Raw genomic sequence first — 21,855 nt, 5'->3', positions numbered from 1 at the left:
CAGGATAGTAATCAAAATGATCAATTCTCATCTAAAGAATTTTAGAAACAACTAATGAAAATATCAGCATTAGTTAATTTGATTCGCAACGATTTTTGATTTGAGTCCATCTTCAGGTTAATCTATAATATGGTTCTTTTGAAAGTCTAATTTTTTAAATGGCGATATATGATGGATATATTGGTATCTGAAACATTAATATGGTGCTTCTGGAACTGACAATTTTAATGCTTCTGTACTTTGTTGTTATACTCGAATGGTAATATGGTATATTGATATCTGAAAAACAAAATGTCAATTAGTATAAAATATCATTGTTTCAAACTTGTGTCACTGTTTTGTATCGCTCTGAGTGTTGGTCATCAACGGACAAAGCAGAAAAACTCAGTTGTGGAAATGTTTTTTAGACTTCCAGTTTAACCATGTCTTAAGTCACGATCCCTGATAAAATGAGGGAAAATTATCTTCACTGATACAAACATGTTATGCACACAAACAACACCATAGCAAAAATGAGATTCAAGATGGAGGTCAAGAAGATGACTGTACTGTCTCTGGGATCCATACGTTTCATAGAAATATATACAAACCTTGATAGTCACATAAACTCTTATTGACAATCAAAACTCTGAGGCATGGTTTATTTTAGACATAGGTCTGTTGATTGTCAAAAAGGGTAAACTGAAAAAGAAAGAAAAACAATTTCACAAGCACATAAAAAAAAAATGCTGCAGAGATGAGGTGTTCATGAAACCTAAAGAGAGCTGTAAGCTTAATAATATAGCAGAATTAGAGATATTTCGAACATAAAGAAATAGCAATAGAAAGTGAAAAATATAAATTATGCTAAATGAGTCAATTTACGTGAGACTAAATGAATTCTTACACGTGGGGAGAAAAGGTAAACAAAACGTTAAAATAATATAATCACTGTTTAATCCTATTCTTAGAGAGAAGGAAGGCAATATTTCTACCAACGATGCTGAAAATGGCCGACTACTTAAAGAGATGGAAAACATCATGATGTGCACATGAAATAAGCAACTACAATACATCAGAAAAAACATTTTGTTGGTGACAAGTTTGCGGGAATCCTTTAGAAACCACAGGGTAAAAAAAAAAAAAAAGTAAAGGTCGCACCATGTTTTGCTCAGTGGAGATTGAACGTTGCCCGGGTGTTTGGAGGTGTGTGTGTTTTAAAAAAAAACACGTTGGCCGGATGTTTGGAGATGTAAAAGAAAAAAAACAGTTTTAGTAGAAAGGTAGGCTTGAACCCCGAACCTTTGACGCAGAGGTGGAAAGAAAATGGAAAAAAAACAAACCTGCGACCTAACCATCTCAACCACGGGAATAGATGAATTGATAAGTGTTAAGTTGACGTTTATAAAGCAAACTTAACAGGTGCAAGAACGTTAAGTCGCGTGATGTTTGACCTAGTTTTGTGCTGGAAGCCAGTTTCTGTTGTCCTCGCTATGGGTGATCAAAAAATATCTTAAAAATAGCTTGTAAAAGTCGGGTAAATTGAAGATAGCTGCGACCAGAGTTCCTTAGTCATAGATATTATTATTTAGATAGCATATAAAAAGTTTTAAGGAGTGAGCCAACCGAGAATCACGGCAAAAAAAGCCTTTTGTAGACATACAGAAAAAGCGAACACACATACATACATACATACATACATGCATTTTCGCTTTTATATATATAGATGTTAGAACAATGACCAAAACAAGTGGTTAGATACCCAACAGTAAAATAAGGGTTTCAAACTTGAAATGTGTATGAATTATTTTTTTGCAAGATGTCTATTTACTCCTGTTGTATGTGTAGTTTTTTTTTTACATTGTATTTGTTATATTTTAGGCTACTAAAATTGTATGATTAACTATTTCTCTTTTTGTCTTCTAGGAAAGAACTGGCAATAATTCTTATACACATGAAGCATTAACACTCCAGTACCGTTTAGACAATAAACATGAATTGGTGTTTGTGGTAATTATTCTTGCTTTAATTATAATTGATATAACTTTATATTGGCACTTAATTGAACTTTACTGCAATTAAAACTTATGATCATGTTTAAAATTTAAAATGTTCTTTTTTGCAATTGTGGATGTTATCCTTGAAAGAATTTGATTTTTTTTTTCGCAATTAAGTCAGTGTGTATTATGTCATTGTTTTGTCTTCAAAGATTTTAGAAAAATCTTTTTAAAATTATTTTTTACTGAGACATTTTGTGGCATCCATACTTATCAAAGATGTTGCTATTTTGTTTCTTGCTTCTTTATCCGTTTTTCCTTCATTTTGTAAGTGTTGATAGATCCAGTGTTAGTGGTCATTAGAAGAGAAAAACTCTACATTCGATCTTGTTGACGGTTGTAGCAAGATCTGATGTATTTTGCATGATTGACGTAAAAAAAAATAAAAAATTATACAGTATTACTTGGTTTTCTAAAGTTTTCTAATTTTAACCTTATGAAATAATGCTATTAATAGATGTGACTAACTTGTCTTTTTGTCTTTTTTAAATTGAAATTTGCTAAATGTGTACTCCTTTTCTTGAAAACATGTAAAAAAAAAACTGTCCCACATAAGGCTATAAAAAGTTGAATGTTTGCATATTTAGCTGAAAATTCTATCCTCATCCTTCATAATTTTAAACCTCCCTCACACTGCAAAACATTTCAACAAAAACTATCTTGAATATCATTTGAGGCAATTAAGACTTGATGAAAGGCTGAAGATGAGTTAGCTCCCCTTTGTAATTCAAAAGTGAAAAAATGAATATGAAATTAAAGTGGTCATAGAGAAGAATGATTGCATAAAAACTAGTGTTGGGGCAATTTAATCATTAAAATTGGGAGTTTTTGGTATATCAGAATCGCTACCAGAATTGAAATACTTGTACCTAATTTCTAATTTCAAAAATGATTCTTTGAATCGTTAATTTTCCATTGTTGGTTCAAATGCTAAATATTGATTGATTTTAAACTACCAGTAAAACTAAAATCATAAATCACCCTCACAAGTGCATTTTTCCATTTGTGAAAATATATGCATATATTATATGAGGTTTTCTGGTAATCCAAACATTAAAAAAAACAAAAGATTTTAAAAGAAGCAAAATTTGTAATTGCATAGGAATTGGGTAATTTAGAATAGAATTGGTAATTGTATCAGAATTAGAGGAAAAATATTGGAATCGATCCATTACTAATGGAAACTAAATCTGATATTGTGTGTGAGGGGGGGTCTTTATTGGACCTTTAAAAACAGAACTTCCTTTATGACCTTATAATTGGACCACAAACTATAAACTAAAGCAAAACTGACGGGGGATTAATTTGTTAAAGTAAACAAACAACAAGAGATAATTTATTACTTATTTAAGTGATACTCTTCCTCATTCTCACAAGGCCATCCTTACGCATTGTCTTTCCGTTTTGGACTTGGGTCGGTGTATTCATTGACTATCAACTGAGGGAGTACATCAATTAGACCACATGGCTATTTTTGCCTCCAATCCAAAGTGTCTCTTTTTGAAGAGCTAGATTCACCACCTTCAAAATCTATTGTGTATCTATGAGGTTAATGTTTGCTTGAAGCATTGTTTGATGTTGTTATGTTACGAAGCGTATGGTGACAAGCAAAAAGAATAGACAACACAGGATTAAGATTTGAACGAACTCAACAATTTATTTTTGAATAAATAACACAGAATAATAACGAGCTGTCCTTGGGGTGAAGATGGCAGATTGTTGTTAGTTGTTGTTATTGTTGTTATAAGGCACGACGAAACCTTCGTTTGTAATAGTAGTAGCAGCAGTGCTGGTCTGGTTATAATCCTGTGTCAATGGCGATAGTTGTTGTTAGAAGGCGCGACGAAATCTTCGTTTGTTATAGTAGTAGCAGCAGTGCTGGTTATAATCGTGTGTCAATAGCGATAGTTGTTGTTGATAGAAGGCGCGACGAAGCCTTCGTTGGTAATGGTAGTAGCAGCAGTGATGGTTATAATCGTGTGTCAATAGCGATAGTTGTTGTTGATAGAAGGCGCGACGAAGCCTTCGTTGGTAATGGTAGTAGCAGCAGTGATGGTTATAATCGTGTGTCAATAGCGATAGTTGTTGTTGATAGAAGGTGCGACGAAGCCTTCGTTGGTAATGGTAGTAGCAGCAGTGATGGTTATAATCCTATGTCAATAGCGATAGTTGTTGTTGTTAGAAGGCGCGACGAAGCCTTCGTTGGTAATGGTAGTAGCAGCAGTGATGGTTATAATCCTGTGTCAATAGCGATAGTTGTTGTTGTTAGAAGGCGCGACGAAGCCTTCGTTGGTAATGGTAGTAGCAGCAGTGATGGTTATAATCGTGTGTCAATAGCGATAGTTGTTGTTGTTAGAAGGTGCGACGAAGCCTTCGTTGGTAATGGTAGTAGCAGCAGTGATGGTTATAATCCCGTGTCAATAGCGATAGTTGTTGTTGTTAGAAGGCGCGCCGAAGCCTTCGTTGTAGTAGTAGTAGCATTGGTCGCGACAGCCGTAGCGTTGTGGTGATGGCGAGGCTGGTGGTCCTTCTGCTGTCTTTTCCTTGGCTTCGCTAAATATAGCAAGCACGCGGACGTAGTTGTAGACAAACGGTTAGTGATGAAGAAATTGCCCCCATGTTGAGAAAACTGTGTTTCTTTTGAGTTGTTATTTTCGCTACGGTGTGTAAGGCATCTAAGCGTTCTGCCCGTAATTTTGTGGAGGTAACCATGATCATGTGCCTCGACTTTGGTGCCATGGTAGCGATCGTAGCGTGAATCCCTATGTAGTCAATTTCTCCCCAAAGCGGTCAGGAATCATGAAACTTGAGTGGTGGTCGTCACGGTGACACGTGGCAGACAGTATGACGGCGTCCTCAAGTCAAAACGAGATCTAAATCATAACATCATAACAATGTGTATATAAAAGAAAAGGTTTATAGGATGCAAAGATGTTACAAATAGATATCAACTGAAGCAACTTAAGGCACCATGGTGGAACAAGCTATGCAGTTTCACCTTTATTGATTCAATAAGCGTGTGTGTACATATATCTCCACACGAGAGGTAAGCAAAAATAATACTATAATCCGTAATTGTTTCATAGAGGTTGTTAAGCCAAGTTATAATCCCGTTAAATCTATTGCATTCACGTGCAGCAATAAAGATACTAGAGCAATTGCAAGAATTAAAGGGGATGGAATTGATTCCGAGAACTTCTGCCTTTACTAACCAGTAGTCTAATCGCTGTTGATCAACGGAAGAGTCCATTAGGGAAGAAGTGTACATAATGTGATGATGTATGGAAGTGAAACCTGGCCAGTAAGAGTTGAGGACATATGTTGCATGAAAAGAAATGATATGATGAATGTGTAATGTGAGTCTATGATAAGCTTATATTTGATGACCTTGAAGAAAAATTAAATCTGGACAATATAGAGATGTGTGCAGAACATGACTTTGTTGGTATAGTCATGTTAAGATAATGTTCTAGAAATCTTAGATTAGTAGATGTAGAACAGTTGAGGTAGCAGGTCCAGTTCACTAAGGAAACATGGGAAGAAATGATATGGATAAAGTTCAGGACCAATTTCTAATAGTCATCTGCCACATGTTGGCATGTAAAACGGACATTAAACCAAATATGATGATGATATTGTGATACAAACATCTCCTTAAACATCTTCTTCCAGCCAAAGAAAAAATCACAACTTGTGTTAATAATCCGTGATTATTTTATAAAGATATTGTGGTTAAGCATTAAATATCAAAAGGGTTGATATGCCATAAAACTATCATGCTTGCTGACTAGCATTTGTTCATTCAATCTATCATATAAAGTTATCTTGTCTGATTTTCAAAGTTAGACCTAAATAGCATTTAAGCTGATAAATCAAGTTTTGTTTCTAACTCGCCAATTTTTATTTGTTACTGTTGTACCATGTTATTAGCAATACAACATTGGTACAATGTATTTATAAAATTACTTGCTCCGACTTTTAATAAGAAACCTTTTTAATTAATCACTTAAAAAGTAAGTCCGCCAATGAGATATCTCCTTTTAAATTAAAGAATATAAAAGTTATCTACCTTAAATTTACTCTCAAATCTCAAATCATGTTCTGCAAAGTTAAAACCAAATTTCCTCCTACAAAACAATAAAATCAAACGTCATGAATAAATATTTGAAGATATAAAAAAACTTGAAGCATAAAGACATTCAATTACTGGATTCAGCATTAAATAACCTGAAAAGGGGTTGATATGCTATAAAACAAAATCATGAAGCCTTTAATTTAAAAATGTCCAAAAAAATAATAAAATTAAAAACTAAAATGATTTTATTGCAACTCTGTCGGTCTTACTAATAAAAATGCCTTTCCACTTTTCTTTTCTCTATTTCTCAGGCTGCATATCAAAAAATATTACAATTATCATATATAGATGAATTTCTCATAGTTATACAAGAGGAGTTTCGAAACAAATACAAAGATGATTTGCATCGGGGGAATATATATCGAAATTTTGATTTTCACGAAGCTTTTACTCACTTACTTAAAGAAACGGAGGATAAAAGCATTCAACAGGCGCATAAGCCAAGGTAAGATTTTTAATTTTCCTTTTTTCATACTTTATTTTTTACAGAAGGGAAATCTGACCGTAATATTTTAGATCTTCCTTATTGTCCCTGTAGTTGTGGTATTATTCACTACTGTAACAAAAGAATTTTTCTTACAGTCATAACTCCAGTTTAAAATGAGTAATAATTTTTTTTTTTTTGAGAAGTTAAAAATGAAACTGTTTCTCTGCTGAATGACAGGCTTGCAGTCCAATCAGACATCTGTTCCAACTCAACACAGACCTGTCCATCAGCTTAAGGTCTAAAGACTCATCTGCTTCTGAGAACGACGTAAACCAAACCCTATTTCACTATCTTTCTAAAAATTATACACACACTATGTCAATTGGATCACACTGCAAGACCACCTAAGATTTATCAACTGTTAATCTATGGACATGAAAGCTAGCTGACCAGGGTGTCTATTACCTAGAGTGGACATAAAATCTGTAGAATCTCAAGTGGCTTGCAGTTTTAGCATGAAACTTAGTTTTAAAGAGACAATTCCTTTTCCAAATGGAGAAACCAAATTAAGGCTGATCAAACCCCAAGCCATATATTTTTCCCAGCACAGATCTGCTGTATGTAACATGCATGCGTTTTACCATTGCAGAACATAACATGTATCACAATGCATGTTCATATTCCTTTTGTGATATTTGACTTTGCGGATCTGATTTTAGTGTTACTTGATATTTACATGTTTTCAGCTGTTTTCATTGCCTTAGTTGTTGCCATCTGCACAAAATTTAGGCTTTCTTTATGTACTGTTTATCATAGTCTATATCCTAGGAGTTTTTTTTTTTGTTTTTTTTATTGAATCTATTATGTAAGGGCTCTCATTTCACTTTCAAAACAGTTTAAAAAATAGCTTTTATTTGTTTTTTTGGGTTTTTTTTTTCTCCTAGAATATTTTGCTGAGGGTAGAACTCTTAACCTTTAGGCAGAATTCAGTCTAGAATATCTCTTAACAAATACCTATATCCACTTTGCCATGTCTCCAATAGCATGGAAAACTGAAAATCTGTTAAATTCAATAAAGTATTCTAAAAATTCCCAGAGGTTCATAGACGACATTTGAAGAAAACTGAAAAGTATGGCTGAAATGTAAAAATGACAGTAGTCAAGATATGGGTGATAGTCTGATTATTATATATTGCGATTAAGGTGTATACATATAGTGTCCCCCATAAGTAACTATATTTGTATAATTTATTTTGTTTTTGTAATTTTGTCGATACATAAGCATTTCTCTTTCATATATCATTCAAAAGTGGAAATCTTTTTTGGCATCATTATACATAATACATCATTATATATAAGCAATAAATTCAAGCTACGATTGCTCAAGTGCTATTGGAGCTGTGAAAGATTAGAAAAGTTAATTGAGCATTATGGAGAGCACAGATTTAATAAACAATGTTTTGTTGCAAAAAAAAAAAAAAAAATCAAATGTATCCTTTGTTAGTTTCTGTATTGCAGTTACATATTTCTTCCACGTTACATTTATATTAAAATGAAATTATAGTTACTTACGGCATATTCTATATATTTTATTTTTCTTAATATACTCCCCATCTTCCTCCCAAATAAATCTTTATTATGGATTTTACATGATTATGTATATAAAAATTGTTGAGATTTTCTTTATTTTAGTTGCTTTTGACATAAAATATGCAAATATGTATATTTTTTTCTTCCTCAATTGGAAGGAGGGAATTTCCAAAAGTTAATACTTCTGAAATGGATGATCATTTTACAACAAACTTGCATAACAAAATGTTCTTTTCATTCCCACATAGATATTAAATAAGGTAATCAATTTTGATGATCTGAAAATTTACTTAATTCTTAATAATCCTTAAACTTTTTTTTCTAGTCATTAGGGAAAGCTAAAGGAGTGTTTAGTTGACTGTAATTATTGAATTTTTTATTAGCATGTCAATGAGAAAAAGTCAACTTTGAATTCTTCCTAAATCTCTAACTTCCAACTTAGTGGATTTACTTCTATTTTGTTTGTTCTTATTTTGTGTGTGTGTGTATCGTGTGCTAAGAGAATGTTTGAAATCTTAGTATTTTAATTAAGTTTTGTGTCTGTTCTTTACGTATTAATGACTTCTTTCTCTCAATGTTTGAAAATTTTAGAAAAATGAAGACTTACGAAGAGTCTCAAAAATCAAAAAAGACTGTAGCCTCTATGATAGAAAACAAAAAAGAAGAGAAAAAGAAAAAAGAAGAAAAGCAGAGTAAAGGTAACAAAAACATTTTTATTATTTAATTGGAATTCATTATTGAGATGAGTATTATTCATTAATTTTATTTATTGCGGAAGGACTATTATCCTCATCTTTTCTTGGTTGTTTTACAACGTTTTGACCAACTATTCCTCTGGCCTCCATCAGTGCAGTGGATGCAGTTAGGAGATTCAGAGTTCCTATCCCATCACGGTTACCACCTGACAAAGGCCAGAGGAATAGTTGGTCGAAACATCATGAAACAATAAAGAAAAGATGAGGATAAGAGTCCGCAATAAGTAAAATTAATAAAAAAACATTTTATTCTGAACTTTTGAGATTAGGATAGGTTATTCATATTTGGATTCTTCAGACTACTGCTCTCATCTTGAGTGTTATTTTTACAGCACTTCAGTCGATGTAACCTCTAACTTTCTTCAGGTGTATCTTTTTGTCGAAATTTTGTGACTTCCAAAGTTTGACAGAATGATTCTAGAGTTTGACAAGATACATCTAAAGAAGGTTGGAGATTACATTGGCTGAAATGTGAAAATCTCATTCAAAATGAGAATAGTAGTTCGAAAAATCCAAATAATTCACACAAATAATTTATAGCAAACACATTAGAATAAAATTCTCTACTGAACTAATATAGTTACAATTTTTTTTTTTCTACATTTTATAAATTTAAAGTAATCCTCTTCACTGCCATTATTGGTTTTGGGTGTTGGTACGACAGCTTTCATCAAGATAAAAGCGTTCCTAATTTTCACTTGTTAAAATTATACAAGTTTGGTAGAGAATTTTAATACTTTTGATAATTTTTTTTTTTTTTTTATATGCAGGTTCTTGACTGTTAATTATTCTAATGTTTAGCTCATTTTCTTAAATTGCTTTTTAAAATTTCGGTCAATGTGGCCTGGTTGTCCCACTGAAAACTTACCTGCAAAGGGTGTTTATTCCAAAAATCATTCTTAACATGTTGGGGGTGGGGGTATTCCAAAAGCTGTTCTTAACATGGGGTGGTTGGGGGTAATACCCTGAAAGCAACATGTACGTCTTCACTGGGACAACCAGGCAACATTGACCAAAATTTTTAACTTTATTTTCTTTTATCTTCAACTATCTGCAGCCTTGTAACTCTCACTTTCCTTATTTTGTCATTTAGTCCTTGCATTCCATGTCAGATGTTTCTTACAGTGGGGAAAGTATTGCTGTTTTTCTGGGTTGAAATCTAGCGATCCAACACTTATCGTTAGGTAGTTTTTAATCTTGAAGTAGTAATTTTTGTTTTAGCTCCTTACATCAAGTGATCTTATGCCATGTCTGGAGTGATTTCCATTAAAAAATTAGAATCTCCAATCTTTTAAGTTAGCTAAAAAAAAAAAAAGTCAGTTAATATTAAGTTTATTACTTGTGGTAGTTCTCAGCAATAATAAACAGCACCTCACTGTTATTCTTTGTAATACATTTATTTATAAGTTTTCTATATCTCAAGATCTAAAACTTGCCAAGAGGTTTTATTTATTGCATAACATTTAAAATTGATCAGATTTTATGGTTAAAGTCAGTATGGTCTGCTTTTTTTTTTTTTTTTTTTTTTTTTTTTTACTAACAGTTTCTGCTCTGCAAATAGGACGACGGTGTCCAGTAAGATATGGTCCTTTCTAATTAGTGATCATCTTCCTCTTGGATAATCTGACCCCCCGCCCTCCCTTCTTCCCCATGTTATGTATGGCTTTCTTATCCCTTGACTATGTCTAATTATCTAGCCAAGCAGAAGTCAAAAAGAATAGACAGTTTTGACTATCGCAGTTTTTATCTTTTATATATAAAACAATTTAAAACTTATTAAAATAACATTATATTCATTGTTACGGTCCATTCCTCTAAAACAAATTCTACAAAACAAGAAATGAACCTGCTTTTTATTTTTATTTTTTTGTTTTTTTACTTGAGAGTCACTCGAGAATAAGGGTTAATGGATGGAAGGTGTTAGTATAGTAATTGTCAATGGTGTAAATTGGGTTTAATTTGATTATTTATGGGAACAGCTCAACAAGAACTTGTTTACATTGGATTTGAAGGCTACTATATTGTATTCAACCAGGAAGCAGGCCAGCGGAACGGTGTTCCACAGGTGGGCAGTTCTGGGAAAGAAGCTTTGTTTATGGAATCTGTTTAGATTTAGGCACAGATAGAGTAGAGGAAATCGTATATTGTGGCTGTAGCTAGTCGAATGTTTTTTGTGAAAGTTTGGTAAGGTGGGGGACATAAATTGGAGTTCATTTGAGCATTTGCCATGAAAATAATGATAGAGCAGAGATAAGCTTACATCATCTCGTCTGCGGCAAATATTAACATTTGCATCTAATAAAAAAAAGAAAATATATATCGCAATTTCACAACTTATCTTCTAAAAGCTTCCATCTTCAATACATAACTATTACGGATTGTCTTGGCTTGATTCAACTGTATTCAACAAAAATTTAAATAAAAAAAACCCTAACGTGCTATTGTTTGGTCAGCTACGGACTCTGGTGTGTCATTTTTAGGGATATGAGATGCAAATAGGTGGGTGGAGAATAGAATTGTAGGATTATTTGTTTATGCTCTAGTTTAAATCAACATGCCAGACAAGTTAAATTCATTCTTTGACCAGACACTATTTTACATTAAGTAAAACACATTGAAATAAAAAATACAAATTAAAAAGTGAAATCAATATGATTAATATCAACATTAATATTTTCTTTGCAGCAGTCCGTCCTGTTGAAATTCCTGTCAAGGCTCCAGCTGCAACAACACCACCTAAACCAAAAATGTCGCCCATTACTAATACAAATGGAGAGTTGGATGAGGAGACAATACGTAGGAATATTGAATTATTAAAATTAACAAAGAAAAAGAAATCAACCCCAAAAGCAGATAGCAGGTTTGTAAAATTATTTCTTTTTCGTATTTAGGAATCTGCCCAAATTTTCAAACAGAACTGTTTATTTAATACATGAGGGTAACATGCTCTTGATCTGTCAGCCATGACTGGATTGAAGTCCTAAGTAATTCATAATTGTATTTTGAGTGTTATCCACACTGAGGAGTGAACTTTAAACATCAAAAAGGGTAACTAACAACTGGATTGAAAATCCATGGCATAGTGGGTAAAGTACTTGGTAAAATTCAGTTGTAAGTTGGCCTCTTCTGGAGGTTGAAGTTCCAATCCTTAGTATGGATGAAAATTCCAGCGTTTGACAAGATGCACTTGAAGAAGGTCAGAAATTACATTGACCAAAATGTTGTGAAAATAACACTCAAGATGAGAACAGTTATTTGAAGAATCCAAATAATATGAATAATCAATCACTGTCTTTTGGAAACCTATGTCATTTTCATATGAATTTTTTGTAAGCTATACTATATATTATATACAGGGTGTCCCATTTAAAAATGGCTCAGAAAAATGTAGTTGAAAGGAGAAACATTCTTTTATTGTTGAAATTACCTGTAGCATTGTTTAAATTAAATGTAGTGTTATAAAAGATGCTGGAAGTTCTCCCTGTTGACATCTATGCATTAATGTTTTCAGATACTGCCTGTAGATCTCTGATTTTCCTGATAGCGTTGGTAATGTTCTTCTTTAGTTGGTCTAGATTGTGAGGATTAATTGCATAAACTTTTCGTTTTAAAGTCCCTCAAACATAAAAATCACATGACAAGTCTAGGGAACATGGTGGCCATAGCCCTTTGCTTATTGTTCTCTCTTCAGTAAACATGTCATGAACTCATGTCAGTGATCTGTGAGACGTGTGGCATGTGGCACCATCTTGTTGGAAAAAGAATTACATTTTGTCTTGTGGTGTTAGTTCGTCATTAAGAGAAAAATCAGAGAGATTGGGCTATTTTTAAATGGGCCGCCCTGTATAATAAATGGCATTTCACCCAGGGTTACCCGTGTGGAGATATATTGCTGATTAAAAATAATTTTGAACATATTTAGCTATGTTTACAATTTTTGCCTTAAAAGAAAATTTAAAAATAACATTTACAATATGAGACCAAGTAATACAAAAAACAAAACTGTTAGCGTAGTGTTGTTTTTTTTTTTAAATAAAATAATTTTGCTAATGTACTTTCTAATTCCTATGACGGAAATTAGGAAGTATGTTAGCTGACTATAATCAAAATTTCAAGTAAAAAAAAAATTTCGACACTGTTTTTATAAAACAATAAAAAATTATGAACTATTAATAAAATATCTAAATATTTAAACCCCTTTTCTTTTTTTTTCTTTTTGTTTTTTTTTTTTTTTTTTAAATAAATCTTTCACCAAGATATGTATTGTTTTATAAAACAATGAAAATCCATTTTGAAAAATATTGATTTCATTTTTGTTCTTTTTTTTATGTGCTAATACTTTTTAGTTACTTTATGAACCTAAAAGATTAAATTTTTTACAGCAAAAGTCCTCAGGATAAAAAGAAAAAAGGAAAAGAAGCCCGCAAGTGGGAAAATTCTGGAAGTGCAAAAGACATGGAAAATTTGGATTTTAGCAGTATCAATGGCGTATCCAATGGTGAAATCTCTGATGCCGACATCCTAAAAAGTCTTACTGCAGATGATTTGGTAAGCATTTTCAAAAACTTTTATAAATCCTGTCTTCCAAGTACTTAATAAATTAGTTTGTCGTTCAAATAAAAGGATTTGTCATCATTTGGATATTTATCACTAGCTGGTGATGTTCTTCACAAATAATTGATGTGTGAAATTATGCATGTCGTAATGTTTGTTATTCTGTACGAATTAGCTTCCCTGAGCCTTGGAGAGTTGCTTCCCATTACATATACATAAGTTTCCATCCCTTACATGGGCACTATCGACCCAAACTACTAAAAATAGTGATAATACATATGTATGAAACTCCTATGCATGGAATGGGAAGTAACTTTTCAACGCTCTGGGGGGCTAATTCATACTCGTAATTAGTCCTCGCGCGAAAGAGCAGGACACAAAATGTTTTAAATAATAATAGAATAACAATAACAAAGACTTTCGCTGGCGAGGACTACTATTGATCGTAACCATGTATACAGTCCTTTCGAAATTTTCATCTCTATTTTTCTCGTTATGTACTGAATATTTGTTAATGAAACCTATATGAAATATGTTCCTTATTAAATTTTAAAGATTTTCTATTATGAAAGAAGTTTAAAAAAAATTTAATCTAAAAAAGTTATTTTAAAGTTTTTGTTAAAAAAAAATTCAGATTTTCTTATTATTCAGACCTGTATTACAAAGAGGGTTTTGCAAAAAATGAGTTGTGGTGTGAGGAGAAATACAAACTGAAATAGAGAGAAGAAGAGTTTTAAAATATAATCTTAAAAAAAGATAAGATACAAGTTAGAAAAGCATTTCATCCAAGGCATGAAAATTGTTAAACAAAAATGTTTTTACTGTAGGCAATAATAAAGGTACAAGATTCAATTTTAAATTTATTTATCTTCAAAGTGCACTTTTATAAATTTTACAAAGGTATAAAAATTTAATTTAAATTGAATCAAAAAAATTACCTTGGATTTATTTTATGTAATGTACATTTTGTTGTAATTTAAAAACCTTATCTTTCATCTAGCAATTAATGATATAGATATAAAATTTTCAATGATTTTTTTTTAAAAAGTGCAACAGAATGTACATTACATAAAATAAATCGAAGGTAATTTTTTGATTCAATTTAAATTAAATTTTTATACCTTACTTTGTAAAATTTATAAAAGTGGACTTTGAAGATAAATAAATTTCAAATTAAATCTTGTACCTTTATTTTTATAAATAACAAGGAACAATTTTCGTGCCTTGGATGAAATGCTTTTCTAACTTGTACAGTTATTGCTAAAAATTAAGAGAATTAAAATCTGAAAACGATAAATTAGGACATAATTTCAGGAGGCTCCTCATGGCATAATGGACTGCATACTCTTTAGTCATGCGTTAGAATACTGTCATAGTCTGCTATGCTGAATGAGCTGTCGTGATGTGTCCATGGATAATTATTTTATAGCTTCAAACTATACTATTTTATACTATAATACTATATTTAATGCTCAATTAAAATGTTGTTTGTAGAGAAGAACTCCTCTCCATTTTCGAATGGAGCTGCGTACTGCCTTCTAATTTCATTTAATACCAAAACACTTTTCTTTTTCTAACTGTTAAGATGCATATTAAATACATTTTAAGCTGAGAAAATAATAATGTGAAATGATTTTTAAATTACAGGTTTTTCAAAAGCAAAATCTTAATTCTCTCATAAATAAAAATTTTCAACTGGAAATTATTTTATGGACATTTTTTTGTTATTTTCTAAAACAAGAATTCTGATAAAATAACTTTCAATTGAAAATTTTTATTTATCAGAAAGAATCTCATGGTTTTGTTTTAGAAAAACCTGTGTTGCGAGGCCATATACTGCATGTTCACGACTTAGTAATAAGGAAAACCATTATGCCAGTATATATATATATATATATATATATATATATATATAAAACTAAATTATTTATTTAAAACAAAGCAAAGTTCATACATTGGTGCAATAATTTGGTAGTCACGTAAGGACGTGCGATCGTGTCTTGTACATGTTGACTTCTGTGCACAAATAAAAGTTATTGTTCATATTTTACATGAGCAATATATAGCTTAATTATAGCAGTCTTGGATTGTTCATACTGTATTAGCTCTGTGTAAGCGTTTTAAAGGTAACAAAGTTTATGCAAAAAAATATGCAAGCCTTACATCATACGATGATGCAGGTTTATGGTGAGTGCACATTTTTACGTGTGCACTGCTTGGTGCCAAGCGAAAAGGAGAGAAAAGAAGAGGTCACAGGAAACGCACGTGTATCAAAGTTATGTGATGTTTGCGTGCGTGTTCTACTGCACACAGCTTGTTCTGTGTCTGTGTTTGATCTAGACAAAGCAAATTTGGCATATGTAAACGGCTCACTATAAAAATCAGTTCACATTATCTCTGCTTAAAGTGTACATAATATGCATCTTAAGAGCTATAAAAAGTATATGTTCTGAGGGAACCTATGTTAAAATGAGTTAAAATTCAAAAATTGAATAAAAGAATCAATAAGAAAAAAAAGTTGATTTTGTTTAATCAAACTTGTTTGAATGAGATATCATCTGCCACCTTTAAAGATTAGTGATAAAAATAATGGAATATCGTCTTATTTTCTATAAATCCATTACAAATGTGAATAAATCTGATATATATTTTTACCTCTTATCATTTTTGTATTTTTTTGTAGAGTATGACGGGTCAAATGAAAGGTGGTTTAAAAGATATGGAACCAGACAGTAGCAGCGAGGAAGAGGAAGAAATAGAGCAACCGGTTGTTAATAAAAATGACAAAAAGAGGCAAGTATTCAAAATGCATTTATCAAGAAAAGATAGCAACTAGACTTATCATATGCCAATCTTTTTGAAAAACAACAAAAATATCCAATTCAATTTAAATGGTTTTATTTATTTATTTTTTATTTTTAATAAATTTTGATTTAAATAATTAGCTAATTTTATTTATCTCAACCTACGTTATAAAAACTCTGATCTTAATAATCAACCATTCAGCTGCAGTGTTTGGAGTATTTATGTCTGTATTTCAACTTATCAATATTTAATATAGGTAAATTATTCTATTATACATGTATACTCTGCTTATGTTAAAATATTTGGATTATAAATTTTAATTTATATATTCATGCAAAAATAAAATTGCTATTGTTATAGTATGGATTATTGTTTATACTTTTTCAATTTCCAGCAACAATAATGTTACTTTCAAAAGCAGTGCAAAAGCTTCTTCCTCGAAGAGCAGTTTTGGTGTTTTCAGTATGTTTAAGAATTTAGTTGGTTCCAAATCCTTGACTATGGAAGATATTCAACCTGTGGTGGAAAAGATGAAAGACCATTTGATTTGTAAGTAAAAATAATTTAATTCCTTTTTAAAATTTTAATTTTTAAAAATTTTATTCCTCTAAATCTATCTCTCCATGTTAACTCCAATGTACTTGAAAATATGTCTCAACATGTCAGAGCGCTGGTAGAAAAGTAACATTAAAAAATATTGCATCAGAAGTGTAATAACAATATTTTAATTGCTATTGGTGGTGGTGGGGTTCAACAATTTTTTTTACATGATTATTGAGTGAGTAAGGAGACTATAGCAAACATAATTTAAAAACAAATTTTTAAATGTGAAAATTTAGTGAGGAAATGGGATTATACATATGAATGCAATCCTTGGTTTTGTGGCAAATGCATGTAAAAGGTTTTTTGATATTTTTGCTTGTGGATTCTCTTCCAAAATTAATTTGTTCTTCTAACGAGCTAAACGAAAAATCCTGGTAAATATGTTTATTCTTAATTGTTTGTTACAAAACAATCGTTAAATTCAATTGAATTATTTTGAAATTCGGCAAAAATGCATAAAGACTTGGTCATTTGAATTTAACATACAATTGTTTACTTACACATATATATAAAGTTGACTTTGAGCTTACTTTTGACATCTTCATAATAGCTCCTTACATCAAATGACTTCATGTCTTGTCAGGAGTGAACTCCATTAAATTACCCAATAAAAAAAATGAGATGGTCAAATGTATAGATTTTATTAAATTTCACCAAAATATATATATTTAATGTTCATATTTTAAATAATAAATTTTAGAGGCAAAGTTGAGACATTGTTATAAAAGGAATGTTATGGTTCAGTATTTTTATGGAGCAATTTTGGATTCTGATTGGTTGCTAGCAGAACGTGGCTCCATTTGATCAGTCAGTTCCTATCGCCAGTATCTATAAGTAGATCCTTCTCACTTTCGGTGATCATACCCTATTTTTCTATCCAAAATATTGCAACAATATTCTATTCATTATGGATAAAAAAGATTTTTAGTGTAAAATTGAAATATTTGATACCTCTTCAATTTTGGTTCATATTTAAGCTATCTACTTATGCATATAAGTATTGTTTTTTTTTTTTTTTAATCAAGCTGGGTGAGGGGTGGTAATGTCTCAAATGAGGAAATCTTCTAAACCTTGATTAAATTCTGAGAGTTTAACTTTTCTGACTCTGATGGGACATAATCTGGAAGTTAAATTTATAAATAATAATTTTGAATTGTTTTTTAGGGAAATTTAATCCAACCCAAATGACTATTAATGTGAAACCTTTTTAAATTACTTAAAAATAAGAAAATCATCAAAGGTAGATAACTACTATTTTTAATTGAAAACTGTAACTAAAATTTAAAAAAAAAATAATTTTGTCTTTATTGTATTGGAAGTGTTAGTATCACTAGATTTCATTTATGAACTTGCGAAAAGGTTTAAAGTTTGTTTTTATTTTTTATCAAACCCTTTAATTTTCAAATTAATTTAATTTATAATGCAATAATTTGTTTTTTTGTAATTTTTCAGAGGAGTCCAAATTATTTGGATTACTGTTATCATCTTGGATTTGGTTCTAAGAACATTTCAGCCGATGTAACTTCTAACCTTCAGGTGTATTTTGTCAAACTCTGGAATATATACGGAATTTGAACCAAACCATTTATTTCTACCATAGAGGTAGATTAATCTTCAATATTCTTAATATCATCATACTGAGGATTCAACCACCTCTTCACTGCCAACCCAGGTCAATGGATGATTAAATAAATGATTTGATTTGAAATGCTGTATAGATTCCCATTCGAGACGATGCGCCTGAAGACCAAAGGATTAATTACAAAATCTGAAATATTGTGAACATAAGATCTACAATGAGAACAGTAGTCCAAATAATTCCAATAATGGATTATTCTTATCATTTAAACTGATGCCATTCGTACAGATATAGGAGATTGGCTAAATCATTCTGTATTTCATACTTTTTCAGAAGTTTTAGTCAGATTATGATATTCCTCCAGTTGTTAAGCATTACTTTTATGCATTGAAAATATATATATATATACATATATATATATATTCTTATTTGTAATTGAATTGAGCTATATTTAATCTGAAAAAGCAACTATTTGTTAAATATTTTTAAAAATTTTCTTTTATATAGTTTAAAGAATTATTTTCCTTGCTGTTAATTAATCCTAAAGTCATGATCTAGTGTTTAGATTCAAAATCTCAGTGCAATGACAGAACATATTATCTATTTTATTTTGATATAAATAATCTCTTTTTTTTTCCTAATTAATATCAGTTCTAGATTGAATGATGGAATCATCTAGATCAAAACATTTGGATCTATTGTCGTTTATACACTAATATTTTGGAAAATATGAATTACTCCCCCCCCCCTGCTATGTTAAATAGTGATCTTTATTCAGTCAATGGTTTACAAGATATTGTGATATGTTGATACACAAAGTAAGCATTTTTATTGTGACTAAAAATACTTAATTACTTTCTTTTGTAGCCAAAAATGTCGCTTCTGACATTGCTCAAAAACTGTGCGATTCTGTTGCCACTAAGTTAGAAGGCAAAGTACTGGGAACGTTCGGTAGTAAGTATTACTATTTGTAATTCCTGTTTCCTTGCTGTAAAAAAAAAAAATATACTTATCACAAAATTAGAAGAAAAATTTAAAGTCAAGTACCAAAATAAGTCTTAGATTGGCATTTTTTTTGTATGGTAAGGTTAGTATAATCTTTTTTACAAATAATTTTTAGGTAAGAATGGAGTGTTCATTTTTATTTTATTTTCCTGAGAAATAAAACTAAATTTATTTTTTTTTAAACTTGCACATATAGAAACAAATTTTAATTTGAAGATTTCAAATGTGTTCTTTAACCCCTCGCATCCTGCTGGACGAGCTATCAATTCTACTTTTTTTTTTCTCAAGCATGCTTATCAGTTGGTTGAAACCTCCATGGTTGGGTGTACACTCAACCAGAGATAAAGCCAAAAAAGGATCAACAAGGACAGTATGAAGACAACAAATGGATACTCCTTTTCTTTTTTTTTTCTTTTTTTTTTTTTTTTTTTCTTTTTTTTTTTTGATCAGCTCTTCCAGGAATGCTGGGACATGTGACTCTGTCTTCATAAATAAATCTCAAACTGATATTCTAAATACTTAATATCAGTGCAAGAATAAAAGTATACCGATCATTAAGAAAATTATTTTTGAAATGATCAACTCTAGTTAAACTCTATCTCTTCACCTACAGACAAACTGTTCATTACTAAGCCAGCAGGTTTCGATCCAGTTACCCATACCACACATAACTAAACCAATCTAGTTAGCTTTAATCGCTTCTCACGTAGGCAAGTGCTTCTGGATCTTAACCCAGCCGACCACACAGATTTTAATTTTTTTCAGCCATTATTCCTCTGATCAAGATCAGAAAAATTAAAGCTTTTTCAGGAAAATAAGAATAAACTCTGTTCATTTTGCTATTTAAAAAAGAAATTTGTTTACAATAGTGTATTAAGAGTAGATACCTCCCGTCCCCACTCTCTTTTGCCTACAACTCTTACTATTAATAATCCAATTCAATTACTTCTACACTTTCCACTTTATGCTTTGTAGACTTAGTCTTTTCTTTTATTTTTGAATAAAGGTTGATTCTCCAGATTAAGCCCTATATGTAATACTGCTCATAAAAAGAAAATAGCACATAAACATTGTTGTTACCCTTTTAAAATTAAAAAAAAAATAAATAAATTGTACATTAAAAATTACACAAATTTATTCAATATACTTGTTTGTTTTTTTTTGTGCAGTCTTACTAAGGTCAAGGAATATAATTACTCAAGCAAGGGAAAAATTAACAAAGCTATTATGTTAAGAATGGCTTTTTAAATTTCCACAGGTGTGATTTTATTTATATTTTTTTAACAAAAATACTAGATGAATTTTAGTGTAGTCTTTGTTTTTTGTTTATCTAATGGGTAAGTAATTACATAAAGTTTTTGTGCAATTTTGATATTGAGGTTAATCTGGAGAAGCTCCCTACTTACCTGAACTTATTTAGTATGTTTTGCTAAAATGATTTTATTTCTTTAAAAGTAATATTTGATACCTCTTTGCTAAACACACAAAAGTATTAGGTGATAATAAAGAGTAATCAGAGCAATCCATGGAAAGAAGTTGTGCCCTCCTTTACACAGGGTTCGTACAGACTTGAAAAGTCTTTGAATTTTGTCTTTTACCTTGAAAACGTCTTATTTTTATTATCTTTGAAAGTATAGAAAAATGTCTTGAAAAGACCTTGAAAATCGTACTCGCCATTAGTCCTGTCCATGCAAGAAAAGTTTGTTTTTAGAGTGGATGGTCATTTTTATTTCTCCCTCTTTTTTAGGGGGACAGAATTAAAATCTCTTTTAAATGTTCTCTTTAATAATTTAATTTGGGGGACAGTGGTGGCTGCTATAAATGACCCCCCCCCCCCTCTCTAAAAAAAAATACTCTCCTTGCCCAGACGGAACTCTCCAAGGTTGAATACCCTTCCCCCTCCTCCCATAGTGATAACCTAAAATGAGGCTGGGCAGACCAATGAAAAAATAAACAAGATGGCAGCTATCTTGGTTAGAAATTTAAAAACTGTAAAGAGAGTTAATATTTGAGATAAAAGAAAAAGCATTTAAAACAATAAAATAAATGGATGCAGGTAAGTTGCAAAGTGACTTTTATTGACTATGGTAACATTTGTTGTATATTTCATTCAAATCTCTGGATTGTAAAACATATCACAAATTTTATTTAAAAAAAAACTTGAATTTTGTCTGGAGAAGGCCTTGAAAAACTTTAATAAGCCTTAAAAAGTTCTTGAAAATGAACAGTAAAAATCTCTATGAACCTTGTTACATTTTAGTGTCTTAGCTAATGAAAACGGAATCTTTGAATCGCTCACTTTACTTTTTTTTTTTTTTTTTTTTTTTTTACTATAGTTTTATCATAACGAAAAAAAATATTGAATT

At 30.9% G+C, this 21,855-nt stretch overlaps 1 protein-coding gene across 2 annotated transcripts in view; it reads left to right on the top strand.

The window, feature by feature from the left end:
* LOC145277756 (signal recognition particle receptor subunit alpha-like) overlaps positions 1-21,855 on the top strand; it is a 69,195-nt gene that overhangs the window by 13,222 nt on the left and 34,118 nt on the right. For both annotated transcript variants that reach the window (XM_080129473.1, XM_080129472.1), the window contains exons 2-9: positions 1,906-1,989; positions 6,423-6,616; positions 8,780-8,886; positions 11,629-11,803; positions 13,326-13,491; positions 16,181-16,290; positions 16,697-16,851; positions 19,352-19,438. In XM_080129473.1, coding sequence (XP_079985599.1) covers positions 1,906-1,989; positions 6,423-6,616; positions 8,780-8,886; positions 11,629-11,803; positions 13,326-13,491; positions 16,181-16,290; positions 16,697-16,851; positions 19,352-19,438 — 1,078 coding nt within the window. The remainder of the gene's footprint in view (positions 1-1,905; positions 1,990-6,422; positions 6,617-8,779; positions 8,887-11,628; positions 11,804-13,325; positions 13,492-16,180; positions 16,291-16,696; positions 16,852-19,351; positions 19,439-21,855) is intronic.

Source organism: Euprymna scolopes, chromosome 6 (assembly GCF_053919585.1).
Source record: "Euprymna scolopes isolate OS-2025 chromosome 6, ASM5391958v1, whole genome shotgun sequence".
Lineage (NCBI taxonomy): Eukaryota > Metazoa > Mollusca > Cephalopoda > Sepiida > Sepiolidae > Euprymna > Euprymna scolopes.
The sequence above is the reverse complement of the archived record's forward strand: the minus strand, read 5'-3'. Positions and strand labels throughout refer to the sequence as shown.